Source organism: Erpetoichthys calabaricus, chromosome 12, assembly GCF_900747795.2.
Source record: "Erpetoichthys calabaricus chromosome 12, fErpCal1.3, whole genome shotgun sequence".
Classification (NCBI taxonomy): Eukaryota; Metazoa; Chordata; class Cladistia; order Polypteriformes; family Polypteridae; genus Erpetoichthys; species Erpetoichthys calabaricus.
Window position 1 is genome coordinate 146,530,082 of NC_041405.2, and position 24,601 is coordinate 146,554,682.

The following is a 24,601-nucleotide window of genomic DNA, read 5'->3' on the forward strand; positions in this document are numbered from 1 at the left end:
CGGCCTCCATCAAATGTAACTGAACTGGAGAGATTTTGTATGAAGAATTGTCAAAAATACCTCCATCCAGAATCCAGGCACTCATCAAAGGCTATAGGAGGACAGCATCTAGAGGCTGTTATTTACAAAAGGAGGCTCAGCTAAGTATTGATGTCATCTCTCTGTTGGGGTGCCCAAATTTATGCACCAGTCTAATTTTATGATGCATATTGCATATTTTCTGTTAATCCAATAAACTTAATGTCACTGCTGAAATACTACTGTTTCCGTAAGGCATGTCATATTAAAAAGGAAGTTGCTACTTTGGATTTTTAGCATTGGCTGAGCTTTCAAAGAATTAAGGGGGGTTCCCAAACTTTACCATACGAGTATTTGAATTTATTTTTGGTACCATTTTAAGAAGTATTTCAGTTACAAGCGGGAAAAGTCAAGAGTAAAATTAGAAAGTGCAAATGGTAATTCAGACTGTCCATGATAGGATTCCTTGATACTATGCTGAAAATGTCCCAACGCCCAATTTCCCCACCACTTGCTACACTGGGAAAATATTAATGTCTATCACACATTAAATTCAAGGCTTGCATTGTAATTTGAGATTTATAAATTGTACTTAAGATGGGTAATTACTCAATACCCTACTATTTTAAAATTGCTGCTACAAGAAACAGAAAAAACATCTAGTTTGAACAACGGTTAACTTTTAAAAGTATTAATGGGCGTCAGATACAGTGAATTATGTTCGGTGACAAGCCTACTTGCAAATGCAGTGATCTCTGCATTTTTAAGCCTTTAAGTTGAATACTCAAGTTGAAGAATGAAATGTGTGCCACAGTGCAAAACTTCAGCAACAATGGGCATTTTGAAAATGGCAAAACGAGGACACAAGTATAGTCATGATACCACATTCCCATAATATGTAAACTATACGTAAGCACAAATACTGGGCAGTGACACCACCTGAAAGCACCAAGCCAGCAGCACCCAGAGCAAGCCAAAACAGTGTAACCTGAGTAAATAGTGTTGCCTCTTGTATAGGTGAGGCACACTTCACAAGAGTTAAACTGCAAATTTAACTGCAGTTAAGAGAACTGAAGCCTCACGTCTCAACTTTTGCATTTCAGCTAGATATATTGAAAATAATTGACAATCAGATCATTTGAACTATCCTGTAACATTTGAGAAATTGCAGAACAGTGAAAGGGACCAACCACACCATTCGGTCCGGTCTTTCCTATGGATTTCTCAAACATGTGGTTACAAACAGGCCTAACCACACAGGTTTGCCCATAGCCAAGAGGATGAGTAGAGCAGGTATATGACAACGGCTTTTGCAGGGCAGTCTGTTTAAACTCAGAATAAGAATACCATTGAGGTGGGGAAAACACTACAGGCTATAACCAACAGAATATGAAACATCTCGTGTAAGAGTCCACAGTTTATTAAACAAATGGAATTAAATGTACCATTTCTGCCCATTCCAAGACCTTCAAGTTACAGAACAGTTAATGTCTGCCGTGTTAGACCCATGTCAAATGATACATAAACCTTTTCAAATTATGTCCATCAATGAACAGTTCATCAGGAAGAAACCAATAGGTTAATGAGAACACATTAAAACAAGAGCAAAACATAAGCCAAAACTACAGCATCTGACTTTGGCTGGACCTGCTCAAAAGTTCAAAACCCATAAAGCTGCTTCACCAAAACTCCAACTATACTAGAGCCCAATTGGTCACTGAGCTCCAGCATAGTACCGGTGTAACATATGCCCTTGTTTAATAGTGGGCACTTGCACAAATGGGTTTATAAACTGGTACATCTTTTGCCACGTATGAGTAGTCTAACACAAATATTCTAATTTTTGGGGAGTCTGGGAGTGCAAAAAGCAGACAAAGACAGCATGTGATCCAGATCAGGTATCTTTAATAAATGCACCCAATATAGAAGATTTAATCTGGTAAATATTTTTATGCAAAGAGACTAAAAATTCCTAAGAGCATGAAGGCAAGGGCAGCCATTCAAGTTCAAAAGGTTCAATATCTAGTCTGCTAAATACAAAAAGTTGAATCAATTTTCACCTTGAAAAAAGCCACCACACAACATTGACAAAACTGAAATTCTTTTAACTCATCACTTGACAAAAAAAAACACTAGTAAACATTTTCCATTTAAAAGATGGTAGAAATAAAAATTTAACTCAAATGTTTGGTCATTAAAAACAATTCATGGATGGGGAGGGAATCCAACATAGTTCAAATCTGAAACAGCGGATAGAACTGGACAATATTAGAACATTTTATGCATTTCTGTCAATTCGAACATCAATTTCACGGCCAGATAACTTTGTTCCATTCATGAGTCTGCAGGCCCTCTCTGCAGTTTCAGGATTCTCAAAACGAACAACCCCACAGCCCTTTGACTTGCCATTCTCCATTTTGATATCTGCATACTGTACATGACCTAAGGAAAGACAGAAAAAGGGAGGACATTTCAATGAGCTGAACACAAAGTGAAAACAAGCTTTCAGGGATATAAACACAATACACACACTTGACAGTATCAGACAATACCAGTGGTCTAAGCACCCAAGTCTATGATCAGAAACCAGATGCAAACTTACCACAAGAGTTAAAAGTGTCTTTAAGCATTTTCCAAGTGAAGTCAAATGGCAACTAAAAGGAAGAAAAAAGTATGAAAAATCATTAGCTACAGAGTCTACCCATCTCTCATTTAATTGAACAATGTTGCACTTTGCTAGTTTGTAAATACCTTATATTCTGAATATTTTACACATCTTGGATCCACAGTCACCACAACCATGTATGAGCAATCTCTGCACATACAATAAACTACTATTTTGCATAGTGCATTTAAGCACAGGGAGCCCGTCAAGTACATTTGTACTTCTGGATTTTTTTTATTGCATCTTGAAGTCCCAAATTTACTCGAGTGAAATTCAGTTCCAGCATGTAACATACATACTACACGATACACAATTTAAGAAGCTAATCACTAGACTTCAGAAAAGGTATAATACACTGAAGTTGCTTTTACTTTCATGACTCCTTTGCATTGTACTATAATCAAACTTGCATATATTTAGTTTAACTCGAACACTAAACCTTTCAAAATGAAACTTTCAATATAATCGTATAAGCAAAATTCTCGCCCATCTCAAAGCCAAAAAAAAAATCTGTATCTGTGAGAAGGAAGGCAGACTTAGTGCAAATCACAATGGCCAAAGTCATCATAAACATAACAGCAGAGTCTTGCAAGGGGTACAAGTCCTAACTTAATCTGGGAAAACGCTGTAAAATGGATGAACGAAAAACTTTCCATTCAAGCCAAGGATAAAACCAGAGCCCAGTCACCGAAGAAGAGGCTGCAGCTCCAGTAGACACTTTCCACAGCTCAATAAACAGCAAAGCTGAAGTGAAAATTCGTGTGCTCATTAACTCAGTAAGTCAATCTTTATGCAGTTTTAAGGAACAGCAAAAATGCACTAACATCTGCATGCACACCCTCTAGACTGTATAACTTTCTAATTTAAGTTTATCCTTCACACAGTTTGTCCAGAGTTGGACAATTTAATTAGTCCCATGTTCATTCTTCTGAATGAATATTAAATGACCCGGGAAGTTGCCAGGTGACCCAAAGTGTGAACAAAACCATTAATTCTCGGTATGATCAACTTAGAAGTTTCTCCAGGTCCTATATACAATATGTCCAAAGAAGCTAAACTATTACTAGGCAGCAAATGCTCACTTAAGTTTCCACTGATTGGGAAGACTACACTAGCAAGCATCAATGTAATTACTGCATTATGGCTATTTGGTTTACGCAGCATTAAAAATCATCTGAATGTTGTAGAGAACGTGTGTCAAAAGGTATGTGTACTTACATTTCTGACAAAAATTTGGCATCCCTTTCGAGGGTTTGCTCCAGCGCCAGAAGCTGCTACGCCAGCACCAAAGCCACCACGATCCATATCAGCAGACCTATCAAATCCAGATCCTGCTCCCACTGAGGCCATGTGGTCCAATCCTGTTGCCGGGTAGCGGTCCATTCCCATGCCACCAACTCTGTCAAAGCTGGCACCCATTCGATCCATTCCAGAACCCATTCGATCCATGCCCATTGGAGCCATGTAATCCATTCCAGACCCCATTCGCTCCATGCCAGAAGGGCCTAAACGATCATATCCAACTGGGCCAAGACGGTCCATGCTAGAGCTCATACGATCCAGGCCAGAACCAAGCCGATCCATCCCAGGCCCCATTCTATCCATCCCAGAGCTCAACCGATCATAACCAGAGCCTAATCTATCAATATCAGCAACACGGTCCATTCGATCAATTCCCATTCCAACTCTGTCAAGTCCTTGCATCCTATCCATTCCTGAGCTCATCCTGTCCATACTAGATCCCATCCGCTCCATACTCATCGAGCTACCTATGGAATTAAAACAGGCATTTGTTAGATTTAAAAAAAAAAAAAAAAATCCAATTTTTTAGGTACTGGAAAGCAATTGATTACAAAAATGGGGAAAAAATTTGTCCAGAAGAAAGTAAAACTGACTAACCTATACCTCTGTCAAATGAATCGCCAAAACCTCTTGACATGCCAACATCACCTCTGCTAAAGTTCTGATCAAAGCCTCCACCTAGTCCACGTTCCATCTCTAAAAACAAAAAAGATTTAAACAAAAAAAAAAAAAAAACACACCAGGGATTTAAAAAAAAAATTATATATTCTTACCATTCATCCGTCCCATTCCTGTTGGACCAAAGCGATCCATTCCACCCATGACACCTCCAAAGGAGCTGTCCATGCCTAGGAATTTAAAAACATCCAGAAAGTACCTATTACCAAGTAATCTACCAAACTACCAACATTCTCTGCTCAGATGCAACAGATTAAAAAAAAAAACAAAAAAACACACCATACCTCCCAACCGTCCCATGCCACCATAGTTCATTCCATCAATGCCTGCAAAAATAAAAAGTACCAGTATTCAAACATGCATTCAATCCCAAAAGAAACTTGAATGACTCCAGATGGGGCAGACAAGCATTCAAATAAACAGGGGTGGCCAAACAGTAGGCTTACAGTTATGAATATGTGAAAAAGTTTCTTGTATTACTTATTAACTAGCCGACGCACGCTGTACCATACGGCGGTGTAAGAATAGGAATGGAAAATGGTGAGTAAGGAATTCAGAAATCAAGAAATAAATACTTCTTGAAAGATGCAGTGTGCATGTAGAATTTCCGGCCAAGCAGGATAACATGTGAAAGTGATAAATAAATCAGGCTTTCCGAATTTACGTACTATGGCCATGGCATCCTGATAGTTTTGTTGTATGTATCTTGGATTTCCTGGAAATGTGGACGGTAATATGATCATTTTGCCTACACGTACGTTACTTTCAGCGTTTGCTTGCAGTGCGTCTGATAGTTCCATGCACAGATCTTGTTGATGCAATCCGAGAATTGAGACGCGCGCCCTGTTTTAACATACGCGTCTACGACGTACTGTTGGAATAGTTTGCCGCTGGAGTGCAAAATACTACATGTATTCCTCATTGCTAATCTGTATGCGTAAAATTGGCATCGAGTAAGCCTTATTCACTTGGCACTTTTTATCGGGAACATTTAAATCCTTGTGCCAGCCAATGTCTCCGTAGGGGAATAAAAGCGGGAAACCATAGGATCGCAATTCATATTGAGCGTGGAAATCGGTTTACAGGAGTTGCCTATGGGATAGATGCAAATGTTCCTTTCGGCAGGCGTTTCGCCATCTTCTCCGACGAAAATCACTGCAATGTCGGGGCATTGTATCGTCGTAAATCCTGCCTAGGGTTTTCCTTCATACAGATGCTGTTTGGACTGAGCGATTTCATGCATGTGTTTGTATGATTTAGCGAAGGGGTTGATAGTTCAGAGCATGGAATCTAGCTGGAGAAGTACATTTTCGCTGCATGCAGAGTTTGCTTTATTTTGTAAGTGTACTTCAGTATCTTGCGCTCTGTCAAAAACATACAACTGTCCATATCCTGGAGAGGTAGAAGTGTTAGCATATGGTGGAGAGATTTGGTGATAAATTTGCCCGTGTATTTTAAAACCGAATTGTCTGTGGCCAGGAGGTTGAGTTATCTGTGCACCCATGGAAGCAAACGCTAGAGAAGAGTTGTATTCTCAAATGTGTTCATGATCATTTTTAGCTTCTGATGTTTGCTGTGTAAGAAGCTGTTGTAAAGACGCAGGTGGCTCCCGCAAAGGTGGTAAAGCTACTTTACCGTTGCGGCAGCACCTCGAGTACTTGTTGGATGTATTACGCTCAGCAGGCTAGTATAGTGCATGACATGAAGAGGACGAATAGGAATCAAGAAATGCCGAGTCAGCTGCGTGTGGGTGGGACCGGTTTTGAAGTGGAAGCAGGACAAACCAGAAGAGATATATAAAAGATTGTATTTGTCTCCTTCATAAGGGTATCGAGTTAATAAAGCTATCTTAATAATCATAACCTGCATGTCTTTTTCCATACAACTGTAAACCTACTTTTGCCCACCCCTGTATAATTCCAGATTAGTAGACTTGCCTCCACTTCCAGGACCCATAACATTGCCAATACTACTTGCTCCTGATCTGAGTTGATTTGCATCAATGGGTTGTCCACCAGGTCCTAAACCCATTCCAATACCACCAAGTCCATCTACAAAGAGATTAAAGGAGGATTACTAAGATAAATGGCACCTTAATAGCTGAGCCACAACATATTGCCAAACACTTACGAGGTAGTGATGATCTGTCCTGAGAGGAGAAGTCTCCTTTAACCACTGCTTTTTCATCCTGTAAAGACACAACTGAGCATCAAGAAATACTTTATTTAGAAACCCTGCAAGATACTCTGAGCAAAGCAACACTTACCATCTTGACATGCATAGGTCTGTTGAATAGCTGTTGTCCATTAAACATGGCTGTAATGATTAAGGCAAATAACAAAAATACGAGGAGGCTGCAAGTTATTTACCAGCACTACTCAAAATGACCCTTATCGCCATGCCAATTCACGTTAACACAATACTTTGAAATACAACATTGCTGCCATCTGAACAGCTAGTTTGAAAGTAAGTTATCCATTCCCCTAAAACAAAACCACTATATTTCAACCTCAAACATTTGCACCACACAAATACAAATACATTATGAAAATGGCTGATCGCTAACAAAACCTTTAAAATGTTTTACTTTCACATAAATCAGTAACAGCAACAGCAAAATAAACCAGAGCACAAAATAAATGTAAACTGCTCTATTAAACGTATCAATGTCGCTTACTAAAAATCGCAACATGTTAACCCCACTGTCTACACATCAGTTATCAGTTAACAGCTGCTACTGTACTACATAAACATTATCAATTTTCTACATTAGTTAACATTCTTAGTTTTGTTTTTCACTCTGCAGAATGATCCAGATTCCTAATTTGTTGCTACAAAAGTAACCCTCCTTTCACTGGATTGCTTTTTAAATTCCCCTTCCTAAACAGACCCCACTGTAGTAAAGAGTTTTGGTAAATATGTACATCTTTATGGGTTTACAGTATTACCTGTGGTTGCGAGTATCTAGTACAACATGGGCATTTACTTTAATGTACAATTTAAATACCCCAAATACAATTACACATTAACCCAACAGCTTTAGAACACCAGGTCATTTGACACCAAAAGGATACAAATTGCCTGAACAGCTTCAAGTGACTGCTCAAATGTGACTGTGCCCATTCCTCTGCTCTTCCCATCCTTGTCTTCCAATATATCTGCTCGTACCACATTTCCAGCCATGCCAAAGACTTCTTTCAGTTTTTTCCAACCAACTTTGTAGTCAAGCTACAGAACACAAAGGAACAAACATGTTAATGCTACTTACACAGGTAAATCATACCAAGGTGTACTCAAGTTATGCTGAATCAGTTTTGTATTCTTAAAAATAGGTACATGGCTGTAATGATTAAGGCAAATAACAAAAATATGAGGAGGCTGCAAGTACATCTCTGACTAACATTTACCCTAATCAAGCCCAGTGCTTTCCTTGTGCATTAAATCTCATTTACTACAGAATGTGAACAAGAGTAATTAAAAGTCTAAATCTGACAAACTACGCTTTATGCAACAATGCCCACCTTCAAATAAACTGTCTCAGAACTGTTACTATAGGGCACTGCCTTGTTATTGCTCCTCCAGTTTCTGAATGCAAGTGTCATATCATCCAGTGATGAAGTGATTTTACTTTTTCCATCTTTAGTATATTAGGACTTTGGGCTCCTGCAGCTTACTTGTAAAGAAACCTTTTAACACCATGATTAAAAAAGGAATAGAATATTCTGTTAAAAAGGCTTGGCAACTAATTCCAATGTTACAGAAAGGGGGAGATGTTTTCAGTATAGCTCTTAAGATTCCAACCAAAGTCACTCAGAAGCAAGATAGCAGAAACAGTCCTATGCAAATTTTCAACAACCCACCAACAGGGAAAAAATTTCAACATTTACATTTAACTTTGGGGACAGATCAAATGCTACAGACTATGATTCTGTTCCTCCAAGACAAACCCTTTGATCTAGACTGCATCATATATGTTGGTAAAATTTGAAAGTCTTCAAAAATGATGACATGTTTAATTTTATCATCAATTTTCAGTTTCACCAGTAGCCACTTTTATGAATTGACCTTTCTATTCTGGATAGCGAACAGCCAAAAAAACAGGAAAAATGTAGAATTAAACAATATTTGCTTAAATGTAAAAGCAGATGCATCTACTCTGTATATTTAAAAAAGGTCTACAAGCTTAAAAATAATGAAAATTGACAAAAATCCAGCTTTAAAACAAGCCTTAGTTAATGATCTGTATACATCCTGCAGAAATAAAACTTTCATAAACATAAGCACTCAAAGTCAAGACAGACTTACATTGGCAACAAAAATGGTACTACCAAGTCTCCCAGCCTGTAGCGCATGAATAATCTCACTGGGGATGTTTGGATTGTTTTGAAGACTAGGAGGAATATTGGTCAGTGGTGTCATATTAGGACCCATACCCATCCCTCCAGATTGCCCTCCTCCTGCTCTCTGAGCTGCCCGGCGTGCAAGCTCCCCATCAGGATCCTGAAAAGTAGGGAAAAAGTGAATACTTCAAAATTACTGTTTGTTCTAAACTTTAACAATCCACTGTCTGGAGTCTTACCTCTCTCACTTTAAGAGGACGGCCATTCATGTTGTACTTGTGTACTGTCTCCACTGCCTTTTTCATGAGCTCCTCAGTTCTGAACTCAACCACCCTGTAAAAGGTCATTTTGGTCAGCAGAGGACAAGGCTTAATATACATTACACTTAGACACAAGAAGTCTAAAATTACTTACGCACAGCCCTGGAATCAAAGGAAGAAGGCCAAGGGAGGAGATATAAAATAAAACAAAACACCAAACATTAGACAAATTATTGAGAGATTGCTAAAAACTAGCACCAAAAAGATATGCATAAACCTTTGGAAATGTCACCTCCTTTCATACTTTTACAACCTCCTCCTGCAGCCTAGAAACATGCAATTTCAATCAGTTGACTGCCAATTACTACAGAACTAAACAATTAACTGCTTCTTCCACTGTATCAACCATTACAATCCCCCAACTGGTCCAACCACCATCTCAGACATGCACAAATGGATTTAACATAAAAATCCATAATCACTAATACCTTCATACAAACCAAAAAGGCAAAAAGCAATAATGACTATCTTAACAGGAGGACATTAGGAGTATCTTAATTAAATATAAAAATCCAGACTCAATACAACAACTTAACACCACCTATGTTGGAGATCACTTGCAAGTCAATATACAATTAAGGACCAGTATAGAATATGGATGTTCAATTGGGACTTTACCCGGGGGTCTTACCCCAAGAACTGGAGAACATTGATCTCGTGCCTGTACAGCACCCCTAATTTACCACACGCAAGCGTGTAAACTTAATGAGACAAAGGCACAAAACCTTAAGTTTTATAGCTGTGTATGATGTGCCTCAAACTACAAAGCCATTGAATCCATACATTAAAAGTAAAAGAAAAAGCTCAAACTTACGAACATAAAAACGTCCATCTTTCACTTACCCTCGACTTGCCTTCTGCGTCCATTAAGTGCTCCACGTATGTTACCTCACCCACTACAAATCAGATTCCAGACGACACACACCAAGGGAGAGAAGCCAAGAAAACAATGGGGATTTAGAAAAGACATCGACAACCTTGCGATGAGCACCACGCTTCAGTTTAAGAGGCCTGGGCCTTCTGCGATACCTCAGCTACCAACACTGGTGGTACAGGTGTACAAAGAATTGGTGCACATGTCCAGGAGTTCAAAAAGTCACCTCCCTTGGCATAAATCTACACCAATGAACAATTGATACATCAACAGAGGCCAATTCATTTGAAAATCCACAACCTATTTGTGAGCAAGGACCACTTTCTTAGACGGTGGCCTTAAGGTAGGGCCCATGTGTGTCAAATAATCATGGTACCCTGTACCCACAATTCCAAGATACTGTCTGCAAGTGCTACAAAAGCCACTTCAAACACTGCACACCAGGTCTGACTGCCAAGTGATTTACCGTAACACAGGTGACAATGGCCCAAAACGCAAATACCCAGACTTTTGTCTTCCTCAAAAGTAAGCAAACCCTCAAGAGTCACAGAGAAGTTTGTTACTATATATAAAACCAGCGCTCCACAACTCTGGACCTAGGAAACCACTGACTGTGAACTTCTAAGAGGCCTCAAAATCAGAAGTTTACTACAGCATTGTTTTATTTGTCACTGGGTGGTCAGTGAAAACTGCTGCAATATTAGGTGTGGTCTTAATTATCAATACGCTCTTTTGAGTAAACACACAGAACCACGTTTTGTCAAATTAACCCCCAAAAAAATCAAAACTATAGAAAGCTGGCCTTAAATTAATAGGAGAACATGTCAGTGGTCTTCAAGGGCCAAGGAAACGAAACACTGATATACCGAACAACAAGCTTTAAAAGAAAGCAGTCAAACAACAGATGACTTCATAAAACTCCAGACTAGGAGCTGCTAAGTTTCAGACAAGTGCAGGAAGCAATCTTTCTTTGTAGACCTGTACCTCCACCCACTCCTCCTACACCAAAGACAACATTTCAAGAGAAAATTAACAATTTGCCAATGTGGCTTCATGGCATGGCATTGGGATTTCAGTCAGGCACTGTAATAAATGTGGTGTAACCTAAAAAAAAGAAAGCTTAATTTTAACACCACAGAACCTTTAGCTACTCTACCACAATGCCAAGATAAAGCCTTCAGGCTGAAAGAAAAATAAATCAGCCAGATCACAGTTCATGTGCCAGTGATGAAAAAACCACTCCTGGTCACGACTGAAACAAGATTGGTCAAAGAAATATTTCACATTTACAAGACATACGATAAGCAGAATAAACTGTGGTTATTTGGCCACTCTTTTCTTGGCATTCTTATCTGTGGAACACTAATCCACTAAAGCCCAGAAAGGATGCCAAAATACCTTCAATAAACTAAACTCCTCGGCATGAAATAAGCCACTATTTGTAAAGGAAATATTTAAAATGACTGCCAAAGCTTCACAATTCCAGGTATGAAATCAAGATGGGCTGCAAAATCAGTTGCGATCACGAGTGTTGTTGATCCCCAAATGGTGCTCCAGGGTTAACTCGCTTCAGTATCCCAGGAAGGACCAGCATGATCCCCACTGATGGCACACTTTCTAACCAGCACACTGCTGCAGGTCAAGTCAGTCCATCTTAATGCCAAGAAAGTTAAATATTAATACTTTGCATTCCAGTATCGCATCCATAAATGTCTCCAGGGAACCTACTAAAGAAAGAGGCAAACAGCACAAAAATCCTCCTTACAAGTTAGTTTGTATAAGTGGCTTAAAACACATACAGCAGTTGCCATACATCTCCTAGATGCTACATTAATGACAAGTTTAATTGAAATGAGTTATGTCAGGCAGCTATAAAACACGTCTTAACCAGACACAGAGCACATCATATTAAAACGTTAAAGAAAGTTATGCCATTGGTATATGAATAAGATTTGAGCTTGAAAAATTCCACCCAATCAACAGCTTAGCCATATGGAGAAAATTAGTTCAGAAAACATTTACCAAAAGTGAAACTGATATTTTAAGGTATTACTGGATCTGAACTACAGTTAGGTCTATAAATATTTGGTCAGAGACAACTTTTTTCTAATTTTGGTTCTGTAGATTACCACAATGAATTTTAAATGAAACAACTCAAATGGAGTTGAAGTGCAGACTTTCAGCTTTAATTCAATGGGGTGAACAAAACGATTGCATAAAAGTGTGAGGCAACTAAAGCATTTTTTTTTTTTTTAACATAATCCCTTCATTTCAGGGGCTCAAATGTAATTGGACAATTGACTCAAAGGCTATTTCTTGGGCAGGTGTGGGCAAGTCAGTTATATCATTATCACTTAAGCAGATAAAAGGCCTGGAGTTGATTTGAGGTGTGGTGCTTGCATGTGGAAGATTTTGCTGTGAACAGACAACATGTGGTCAAAGGAGCTCACCATTCAGGTGAAAGAAGCCATCCTTAAGCTGCGAAAACAGAAAAAACCCATCTGAAAAATTGCTACAATATTACGAGTGGCAAAATCTACAGTTTGGTACATCCTGAGAAAAAGCAAGCACTGGTGAACTCAGCAACGCAAAAAGACCTGGACGTCCACGGAAGACAACAGTGGTGGATGATTGCAGAATCATTCTCATGGTGAAGAGAAACCCCTTCACAACAGCCAACCAAGTGAACACTCTCCAGGGGGTAGGCGTATCGATATCCAAGTCTACCATAAAGAGAAGACTGCATGAAAGTAAATACAGAGGGTGCACTGCAAGGTGCAAGCCACTCATAAGCCTCAAGAATAGAAAGGCTAGATTGGACTTTGCTAAAGAACATCTAAAAAAGCCAGCACAGCTTTGGGAAAACATTCTTTGGACAGATGAAACCTAGATCAACCTCTACCAGAATGATGGCAAGAAAAAAGTATGGAGAAGGCGTGGAACAGCTCATTATCCAAAGCATGCCACATCATCTGTAAAACATGGTGGAGGCAGTGTGATGGCTTGGGCGTGCATTGCTGCCAGTGGCACTGGGACACTAGTGTTTATTGATGATGTGACACAGGACAGAAGCAGCCAAATGAATTCTGAGATGTTCAGAGACATACTGTCTGCTCAAATCCAGCTAAATGCAGTCAAATCGATTGTCCATCTGTATCATGAAATGCCGCCCAATGACCCAAAACATACAGCCAAAGCAACCCAGGAGTTTATTAAAGCAAAGTGGAAAATTCTTGAATGGCCAAGTCAGTCACCTGATCTTAACCCAACTGAACATGCATTTCACTTGTTGAAGACTAAACTGCAGACAGAAAGGCCCACAAACAAACAGCAACTGAAAGCCGCTGCAGGAAAGGCCTGGCAGAGCATTAAAAAAGGAGGAAACCCAGCATCTGGTGATATCCAGGAGTTCAAGACTTCAGGCTGTCATTGCCAGCAAAGGGTTTTCAACCAAGTATTAGAAATGAACATTTTATTTCCAGTTATTTAATTTGTCCAATTACTCTTGAGCCCCTGAAATGAAGGGATTGTGTTAAAAAATGCTTTAGTTGCCTCACATTTTTATGCAATCGTTTTGTTCACCCCACTGAAGTAAAGGTGAAAGTGTGCACTTCAACTGCATTTGAGTTATTTCATTTAAAATTCATTCTGGTAATGTACAGAACCAAAATTAGAAAAAAGTTGTCTGTCCAAATATTTATGGACCTAACTGTAGGTAGAGACCCATGATGCATAAAGCCATTCACTCAGAAAGTGTCAAGTTGGAACCACACAGAATACACCTTTGCGCCATTGAGCAAGTAAACATCCTAGAGGTCCCAAAATGAGGCTTTATAAAGAAAGAACCACCATAACGTGCCTGTCCAAAAGCCCGAACTATGCTTTAAGAACACAAAATGGAATATGCCAAGAACATTAAAAAAATTACACAGATATCACTACACAAGGGATAGTCATATTTGATGCATTAATTACCATCCTATATACAAATTAACATTTGACAGATTAACCACTTCAGTAGATTAATGTGCTTTCACTATAGGAATGCCCGATTTTCAAATCTGAAACACTCAGGATATAGATCATTACAGATAAATCAAATTCTCTTCTGGTTACTAAAAACACAACTTCATATGAATTGCAATAACACAAACATAATGCCTTAAACTATTTACTCACACTTTTACATTAAAGGTCCAGACACAATAAATGTATTCCAAGACAGAAACTGAAATTGTTACAAAGAGTAGTTGTAATGCAAAAAGTATAAAAGCCTTATAAATAAATTACCAATTACAAACCTTAAACTGCAACATATGCAAAACTAAAGTAGTTCAAAACACTGAAATGCCGATCAGTGTCAAGTGCCATAAAATTATTGACACCTTGAGCCAACAACTATGATGTTACAATGTGTATACTGTTTTAGTGTCCAAGGCATATCCTCTAAACCAGGGGTAGGCAACGTCGGTCCTGGAGTGCCACAGTATGTGCAGGTTTTTGTTCCAACCCAGTTCCTTAACGAGAACTCAATTATTGCTGATGAAGCACATATTGCTTAAGTGACATTTTAATGCTTCATTTTAGTGGTCTCGCTTGTTAAGGTTCTCCAACCTTAATTGCTTATTTCAATCTTAAACTGCTGCATTCAGTGTTTTAATTGCTCCTTATTAGCAATAAGATGTAAAACAGGGGTAGGCAATGTCGGTCCTGGTGAGCCGCAGTGGCTACAGGTTTTCATTCAACCCAATTGCTTAATTAGAAACCAATCATTGCCAATCTCAGACCTTATTTAATTTTATGGCTTGTTAGTCTGTGCAATGTAAGGCTTTTATATCGTAGATTTTTTTCCTTTCCAAGGTTATCATCCAAATGATTTGAAGCCTAAAACAGATCATTTTCAGTCTGTCACATTTTTCTATTAAGTGTTTTATTAAATCAAACCGTGCATGCATGATGAACACACATGTAATTGGAAAAAAGCTAGCTGGAGAACTGCTGGCTGCTTTGTCTTTTACATCTTATTGCTAATAAGGAGCAATTAAAACACTGAATGCAGCAGTTTAAGATTGAAATAAGCAATTAAGGTTGGAGAACCTTAACAAGCGAGACCACTAAAATGAAGCATTAAAATGTCACTTAAGCAATATGTGCTTCATCAGCAATAATTGAGTTCTCGTTAAGGAACTGGGTTGGAACAAAAACCTGCACATACTGTGGCACTCCAGGACCGACGTTGCCTACCCCTGCTCTAAACAGTACTGGAAAGTGCCACTAGATGCTCAGGCTAACAGTGTTGAGGATTCCATCTTACTACAGGAGGAACACCAGACTAGATGGCTCCAATTCTAATCCCACTCAAAATAATCCATTGGAAAGTAAACCTACAGGAGGCCATGCAATTGAATTAACTCAAAGATGTGACCACCATTTTAAAATTAACTTGTTTCCAACCGACTAAAACAGAAGACTAACAGGAGAAAGTTATATTTAAGTGTCCAGATTTCTGTTAGTACTAGGGTGTTGTACCGTGTTAGCCATTATGAATGTAGAGAAAAGCCAAGCAAAATGACACCTTTTATTGGCTAACTAAAAAGATTATAATATGCAAGCTTTCGAGGCAACTCAGGCCCCTTCTTCAGGCAAGAAGGGGCCTGAGTTGCCTCGAAAGCTTGCATATTATAATCTTTTTAGTTAACCAATAAAAGGTGTCATTTTGCTTGGCTTTTCTACAGATTTCTTTTGGAATTCCCATCTACAATAAAACATCCATTATTATAATACTTAAACTTCAGACAATCAGTACACTTTGCTACAGTCCGACTATTACATTTTATAGATCGGCACAAATATATGAGACTAGCTTGGATTCTAACAGGTAAAACTGCATGAAAAAAAGCCACCACTCTTCTAAACACTTCCATCTGCACCAAAAACAGATCCATCACATCAAAAGATGGTACATAATACTGCAAATCCAGAACTCTGGAAACTAAATGTTCAATGTACAAAACACTTAACTAGTGTTATACTCCTCAGAGTTGATGGCACAGAATTCACAGATGCCAACGTTACCTTTTTCCTTCATTAAATCTTTCAAAGACTGCCACTTGACATCAAAAGGGATGTTGCTGACAAAAACTCGATATCTTTTGGATGGATTTGAGTAGGGCTCAAAACGGGTGTTGCCACCTCCTCGCTTCTGAGGCCTCTCTTTCCGACTCTCATTTGGTTTGCCATTCACCTCACTGTAAAAAAAAAAAAAAAATATTGAATCCAGGATCCTAAATTGGAGTTTGTGGGATTAAACTAACATTTAAACATGGATCATTTTTCATATTCAACAAATACCTGAACCCTGATGAAAAAAGGCTCTTGAATCTGTTTCAGCAAAGCTTCAAGTTCATATTTGTTGTCTTAAAACGTGTTCCACCTTCTTATTGAGGCCCAAAGCCTAACTCAAGTTTTTGGTCATTTTTTATTTTAGGGTCATGATTAAACTATGGACATATACAAACACTTCACAAAGGTGCAGATAGAAAGCATGTACAGGAATGAAAAATTCAATCTACGATAGACGTAATCACTTACTCCAACAAAAAAACAGTGTAAATATTTGGCACAGTGAATTTCTTATTTTAATCAGCAGTAAATTTGACTTTATCCACAGATAATTACCATAAACCTTGGCCAGAAGGCCACCAAGCAGACGTATCTTCTGGCACCATTCTTAAAATTACAGCGCCACATTTACTTCAACTGCTGTTTAACCGGTTTCAGTTAATTCGTCAGAGATTCATTTTATTCAGAGACAAAATTTACCCAGAATCAAGTGATCATATCAAGATGAATATGAACAGAAGGCAGTCACTAAATCACCATTAACATTTAACGTATCTTGTTTTGAGCAATTAAATCAAGATATAGTGCAATTTGAATAAAGAAAAGGCATGTCAAATTTGGGAAAAAACAACACATTCTTACCTTTGAATAAGGCACAATTGTGTACTACTTTATTAATGTACAAACATGACACACAACTATCATTAATCGGAGAAAACTATTCATGATTACAATGCGTATTTATCTAAACAAACTTGAGTCCACCTGGAAAAGAGCTGTAAAGTGTGCTTGTTATGCCAAAGAATTTGGACTGTGTGTTATGTTCAAACCAACACCCAAGTTAAAGGCTAGATCTCTCACACACACACACACACAAAATCTGGCTTAAAAAGATCAAGATTTACTGCAGTCAACTTGAAGCATGAAACACTCCATGAAGCTACAACGTTAAATATAAAATATGCTTCTTTAGCAAAGTATGGACGTTGTCCTTTCAATTTTGTATTTCAAATTAAGCTCAACAAGTGCACCCAAGAAGGTAGCACATCCTTTTGTAGAACTCAAAATGTTAATGCAGATTATACTTTTACACATTGTATTAAATTTGAGTACACACTTATTCTGGGCATGCTTGTGGGGGAGCTGCAGCCTATCCAGGCAACCATGGGGCGCAAGGCAGGAATCACTGGACAGGGTACCAGTCCATCAAAGAATGAACACAGGCACATACAGCACACACACACACTAGGGCCAATTTAGTACCCAATCCATTTAACCTGAATAGCTTTGGATTGTGGAAGGAAATCCATGCACCTGGAGGGAACCCACACAGACCAGCAGAGCTCCACTGTGCCTCTAAGTTACTTAATTTTTTAATGAGTAAATACCACATTCACAAATGCTATTGTGGTCATATATTCCATCTTTGAATTCCTTTTCAACTGAGTTTCAGACAAATATTTATATACTTGTAAAGCCTAGTTATCCTCTAATTATTATAATTTATCACTTAATATACTTTCAGTACTGTTAACTTACTGTAATCACTGAATTGTCTTTTCCATATTTTTGCTAACCATTTATAATAAACTTTAGTGTCAGCAGCACTAATTCAGGGTGTGCATAAAAAATGAGACCTTGTGCTTGACATGTCATTTTTAACTTTCACTCAGAGGGCGTGGACTACTGGCAAATGTCAAAACACCACAATCATGAAAAGCAAACTCACAATAGTATTACACTCACAAAACTTGGGGTTTGGTAATTTAGGCATGTGGAAAGAGTAACCCTTGGGGTCGGTTGATACCCAGCTTCAAGTTATTCCTGATCTTTTTTGCTAAAGACGCCAACTGGTTTATTCCTTAAGGGTGTATTTCCTGCACAAAATATGGATAAAAAAATACCCCCAAATTTTTTGGGCTTAGGGAGCCAAAATAGGAGGAACTCTAAAAAGACCATCAGCTTGCACAACTAGACACCAAGAAGAATTGAATGGTATATTATATATTGGTGATCTCAAAGGATGGTGATCTCAAAGGATGTAAAGATGCAAAAATAAACCTCAAGTGATTTCAAAGCATTAATCATTCTTACGAACACACAAACTCGATGAAAGTCAATACTACTGCTTTCTTCCCCCCAGACACTGGCACACTGGGATCACAAGTAACAATCCATTATTTCCAAATACTGGATGGAAGTTCCAACTTTTACTTGTAATTAATTAATCTTCTAGAATGTATTATACATTCATGGATATTTTAGATAATTAGTAAATGTTATAAACAGACTTCTATTCTCAACTTTAATATTTAAAAGACAGTAAATAGGATAGATTTAGCAGCTTTTGTGGTACCCTATTTCAAAGCACCAGACCATTTAGTGTTCTAGTATTTCCCCAACACCACACAGCAAATAAATACCTTCCTTTACCACTAATCTCCCAAATGTTTTCCCCATTCCCTATAAAATGCCTTAGCTATACATTTAAATTAATATTTGTCTAAAAGTACCAGAGAAGATTTCTGTTCTAAACAAAAATGAACTTTTAGCTAACTTACATGCTCTTTTAATGACATAAAGGACATTTGTGAGCAGGGATCCACAAAAACTTCAATGTTTACAAGTTATTGCGTATTTTACTTTCAGTTAAAGATCACTTCTATTTGATGGTTTAACATAAGGCCTTCACAAATAAACGAGTTAAAATACCAGCATTCATTTCCCTATTTTAAATTAACAGACGTCATGCCTGCTAAAAATAATTCATTTGAAACTCGTATGACTTTTTCTATATGCACGTTAATAATAACTACTTCAGGTTTCGCACGGATCCTTCATACTCCGCCCATTCCTGTTCCCGTTGTTCCCAAGTACAAGAGGACCAGCGCCAGGAGCCACGCTTTAGGCCTCCGCACCGCCTGCGAGAAACTTTGAGAACATACCTGGCGACGCATTAATCGCGACAGAATTTTCACCAAATGGTCATATCAGCGACAATTCTGACCTGGAGTTTATCATTCGGTCCCTCACCTCTCTTACAAATTACTTGGTTAGACGGGGCCCTTAATCCTCCACCGACACAAAGAAACCCCTCACCTCTAAGGCCTCTTTTCAGAAAGAGATCGCAGATCAGCCTTCAAAAGCCGGCACTCCATTTGTACCAATTTAATAAACAAATACCCACACAAGTTAAAAAAAACACACAAACTTTGGAGAACACGAACGGCGACACTGCAGATCTCCTGCAGAAATGAATGAAGTAGTTGCACAAGACAATCTGATGCTAGGCTTTAGTTTATTGAACAATCGAATGGATGAGATTGCCGAAAGGGCCACGCGCTTATTCTCAGCACCACTCAAACTCATTAAATGAGTTAAATATGCGCACAGAAAAAGACACACTGTCCCTACATAGAATAAATGAAGTTATGGATAGAAAAGCATGATGCAAATATAAAACACCCACCTTTGGCTAGTTGTCTCGGCGCTTTCAACTGGTGCCTCTGCGGACATCTTGACGTAGTTCTTTTCGTCTTCCTTATTAAATTAGAAAAGTTAGAAGTCTAATAGTAAACGGGTGGACACGCAGAGAACAGAATGCGTTGCAAATGCAAACCTAGATGCGAGGTATGAAAACAAAAGTAACCTGCCACACAAACCCGTGGAACAACGTAGCCACTACCACTCCAAGATAAATGAAATGGCGGCAAGCGCGTCGTTAGGTAAGTTTTTATAGGCGCGCGATGTATGCTGGGAGTGACGCCATAGCGTAAGAACGCGCGCGCTCTTATAAAATGGCAGAAGTGCTTAAAAAAAAAATCCGACTACCAATGAATTGAAATGCCACCTGCTGTTAAAACCAAGAAGACGAAGACGAAATATATGAAGATTAATTTCATTATATGTGAATATGATAGGTAATCAGATAGATAAGCAGATATTACATGCAAAATGAAAACCTGTACAAATGTATAAACTTACAATAGTGCAGATGTCGTGAAAACGTTTAGATAGATAGATACTTTATTAATCCAAAGGGGAAATTCACAATTTTAAACAAGATGATGAAGCAGTCAGCCGTTTTCTACATGAAAAAAGGACAGAAAACTAATTTCTAACGAAACCTTATAATTTCCCTATTATATTAAACATAATGACCATGTCTGGTAGCAATCCGAAATTTTCGACCGTAGGATGTGTGCAGAAAATTTCCCAGGTGGGGATTTTCTGTGCCCCTCATAATATGTTATGCGAAACACAAGATCAATGAACGTTCATGAAGAACAGCACGTAAAAAATGAGCGGTAAACAGTATTTTGATAGTAAATAGCAATATTAGAAAATGACATCTAACTTCCTGAGTCTGAAAAATCATTTTTTTATATTAAGCATTTCAGTCAGTGTATCCAATAAAGTCTAATATTGTGAGGGTGGATAGAGACGACTATAATATGCATGGCTGGATCTACCATTATGGTGAATTGGGAGCGAGCGCACCCTCGGGCTTTTAAGCAGCTGCAGCAGATGCAAGAGAAAAAAAAAATGACTTAAAAAAGGAAAGGTCCACGTTTTCACCAACAGTACAGGCGCCCACATCAGTCTGCTGTGCAGCACACACCCCTGCCCCTATCCAATCAAACATAAATACAAAGCATTTATAGAAGAAAACTGTGGGTCCTGGCTGGTTGACGTGAATGCAGCATGAGCAGAGCAAGTCTCCCTGATGAGATTGGTCATTCAAAACAAGATCCCAGTGGTGCAGCAAAAAATAGATGGAAACAAAAAGCCCCATTGTGTTGAAAACGATACCAGACATGTAAAGAAAAGTAAATAAAATAATGATTTGAATAAGTACTTTGAACAAGCTGCAAATACTGCAGTTGAGACTAGTGAGAATAACGTTACAGATAAGGAGCTTTTCCTCCTGTGGGAACTTTGTTTTCAGGAACCAATGAGTTCATGTAGGCCCTGTGACCTTTATACAAAATATGTGATGTGCAAAGAAGAGTGATGCAGTGTGAAGTGTGGTGCTATCAGAACACGCATAATAATGACTAAAAAAGGAAGAACAGTAAAGAGAATGCAAACATCCGACTGAACAGTCCTAGTCATGAGGCGCTATATAGGAGTATTGCTGGTGGTATGAAGGAGCCCCCGTCATGTCTCTTGACACACTTCTGTTGAATAAATTATTGGCTGAAAGTCCTCAGTGTTAGTGTGTCAAGGAGAGGATGTGCAGCATTGTTCAAAATGTCACTCAGTTTTGTTTTAGTTCTCTCGTTCACTACAACCTCCAGGAGGTCCAGTGTGTGTTCTGTAACTGGGCCTTTCCTTTTAATTAGCTTGTTGATTCGGTGGGACTCTCTTGAGGTGATGTTACCAGCCCATGCCTTGGTATGGACGATGGCAAGTTTTTAAGGTGTCTCAAGGGTACGCTTAAGGATTCCTTGATTTATTTTTTTTTGTTTGCCATTGTTTATTTGTTCTGCGGTGGATTGGCACCCTGCCTGGGATTGGTTCCTGCCTTGTGCCCTGTGTTGGCTGGGACTGGCTCCAGCAGACCCCCGTGACCCTGTGTTCGGATTCAGCGGGTTGGAAAATGGATGGATGGATGTTTATTTGTTTTATGCCTTGAATTCATAAAACATTATGATATTAAACTGTGTGCATTTCCATAAAAACTGAAAAAACTAAAACATTTGACCAGTAGTGTATACAGGAAAAATGGCACACTAGATTACATCTAAACAATAGCTCACAAACCGTCAAACACTTTACGGACTGTCCTTTTCAATGCCACAGAGACAAGAACCACAGTTTACAGCATTCCATGCAGTGCATGCCCAGCGGTATACGAGGGACAAACATCTAAAAGACTTGCAATCCCATCAGAAGGAAAGACCCACGGTCTCTGATTTACACACATGCAAGTTCCACCAGACACACACGTTTAACCCGAGACACCGTGAAAGTAAAATTCAGGGCCAATGCTAAGAGTTCCAGAGAGCGGTCAGAATCGTAGCTCTCTAATGAAAACGCCATTAACAGGCACTTGGACTTAAACCCAGCCTATGCAGGCTTAAAAAGAAGAACATGCAAACAATAAAAAAGACTTTATGACCAACACCTTCCGAACCCCACCTTATTAATCCAAACCTACTCACTATATATACATTGCCTTTGATTCCTGTACATCTAATCGTTTTCCACTGATGATGACACCTGGTAGGTTGACAAAAGCTTAATAATAAAAAAAAACTATTTTCAGATACGTGACTTGTTTTCTTCCTTTGTGGATCCCCAGCTACAGTATATTGTGTCTTTTAACATTTTTTGTTAATACTCAGTGAGACGTCAAGAAAAATGACACGTTTTATTGGCTAAATAAAAAGATTACAATAGTTGCCTCGAAAGCTTGCATATTGTAATCTTTTTAGTTAGCCAATAGATAGATAGACAGATAGATAGATACTTTATTAATCCCAAGGGGAAATTCACATACTCCAGCAGCACCTTAATGATACATAAAACAATATTAAATTAAAGATTGATAATAATGCAGATAAAAACGTGTCATTTTGCTTGACTATCACTACATTGACAATGGCTAACACAGTACAACACCCTAGTGTTTTATTAACTCATTAATCCTTTTTAAACTTTTATCCGGCAGAGGGCGCCAAATATCCATGATTATCGCAACAGACATGGCGAACTTAGCGGCAGCCCGCAACACACTCATCCAAGACAACAGACCTACTGTACTTTGCAGCGTGCTATTTAATATTATTATTATTATTATTAATACCTAATTACATTTATATAGTGTTTTCCTAACTTACTCAAATGCTTTACGTCAACAGTGTAGAACCACTTCAAAACATATCAGGAATGTGGTAGAAACCCCAGCAACGTATTAGCGTGAAGATGGAGGGATCAGTGACAGCTGTCTTGGTTAGAACTCTCTCTCTCTGTCTTTCGTGGTCCCGTTACTACAACTCTCAGCCCTGTGCAACCCTTAAATGTCTGGGTTTCAATGGCAGTGATGATCCCACTTTAACAAGTCACTGTCATCTGCTGGCCAGTCGTATTTGTTTAAGATCAAATTTGTATGAATTGTTATCAATATGTAAGTCAAGTAATCATAAACTATTAAATATATATATATGTATATATATATATATATATATATATATATATATATATATATATATATATATATACATATATATATATATATATATATATATATATATATATATATATATATATATATATATATACTGTATATATAAAAGGGAATACAGTCAAATAAAAAAGTTTGGGAACCCCTCTTAATTCTTTGGATTTTTGTTTATCATTGGCTGATCTTTCAAAGTATCAACTTCCTTTTAATATATGACATGCCTTATGGAAACAGTAGTATTTCAGCAGTGACATTAAGTTTATTGGATGAACAGAAAATATGCAATATGCATCATAACAAAATTAGACAGGTGCATAAATTTGGGCACCCCAACAGAGATATGACATCAATACTTAGTTGAGCCTCCTTTGTAAATATAACAGCCTCTAGACGCTGTTCTCCTATAGCCTCTGATGATTATCTGGACTCTGGATGGAGGTATTTCTGACCATTCTTCATACAAAATCTCTCCAGGTCAGTTACATTTGATGGCTGATGAGCATGGACAGCCTGCTTCAAATCATCCCATAGATTTTCGATGATATTCAAGTCAGGGGTCTGTGACGGCCATTCCAGAACATTGTACTTCTCCCTCTGCATGAATGTCTTTGTAGATTTCGAACTGTGTTTTGGGTCATTGTCTTGTTGGAATATCCAACCCCTGCGTAACTTCAGTTTTATGACTGATGCTTGAACATTATCCTGAAGAATTTGTTGATATTGAGTTGAATTCATCAGACCCTCGACTTTAACAAGAGCCCCAGTCCCTGAACTAGCCACACAGCCCCACAGCATGATGGAACCTCCACCAAATTTGACAGTAGCTAGCAGGTGTTTGTCTTGGAATGCGGTGTTCTTCTTCAGCCATGCAAA

The 24,601-nt window shown here is 38.4% G+C and overlaps 1 protein-coding gene across 1 annotated transcript; it reads right to left on the reverse strand.

Annotated features, from left to right (window-relative positions):
- Positions 1-1,901: 1,901 nt before the first annotated feature.
- hnrnpm (heterogeneous nuclear ribonucleoprotein M) lies at positions 1,902-20,256 on the reverse strand. The gene is made up of 15 exons (XM_051935292.1): positions 20,009-20,256; positions 16,273-16,445; positions 9,418-10,219; positions 9,243-9,336; positions 8,969-9,163; positions 7,738-7,891; positions 6,930-6,979; positions 6,794-6,851; positions 6,601-6,714; positions 4,948-4,989; positions 4,759-4,833; positions 4,583-4,681; positions 3,902-4,452; positions 2,621-2,672; positions 1,902-2,460 (listed from the first exon to the last, which is right to left on the reverse strand). The coding sequence occupies exons 4-15, from the start codon at positions 9,306-9,308 to the stop codon at positions 2,297-2,299; spliced, it is 1,620 nt and encodes a 539-aa protein (XP_051791252.1). The 5' UTR covers positions 9,309-9,336; positions 9,418-10,219; positions 16,273-16,445; positions 20,009-20,256; the 3' UTR covers positions 1,902-2,296.
- Between the last annotated feature and the right edge of the window lie 4,345 nt (positions 20,257-24,601).

Coding starts and splice junctions, on each gene's coding strand:
- hnrnpm (XM_051935292.1), bottom strand. CDS start 9,308: ATGAAAAAGGCAGTGGAGACAGTACACAAGTACAACATGAATGGCCGT. Junction 6,980..7,737: donor TGAAGCTGTTCAGGCAATTT/GTATCCTTTTGG, acceptor TAATCATTACAG/CCATGTTTAATGGACAACAG. Junction 4,834..4,947: donor TGGCATGGGACGGTTGGGAG/GTATGGTGTGTT, acceptor TTAAATTCCTAG/GCATGGACAGCTCCTTTGGA.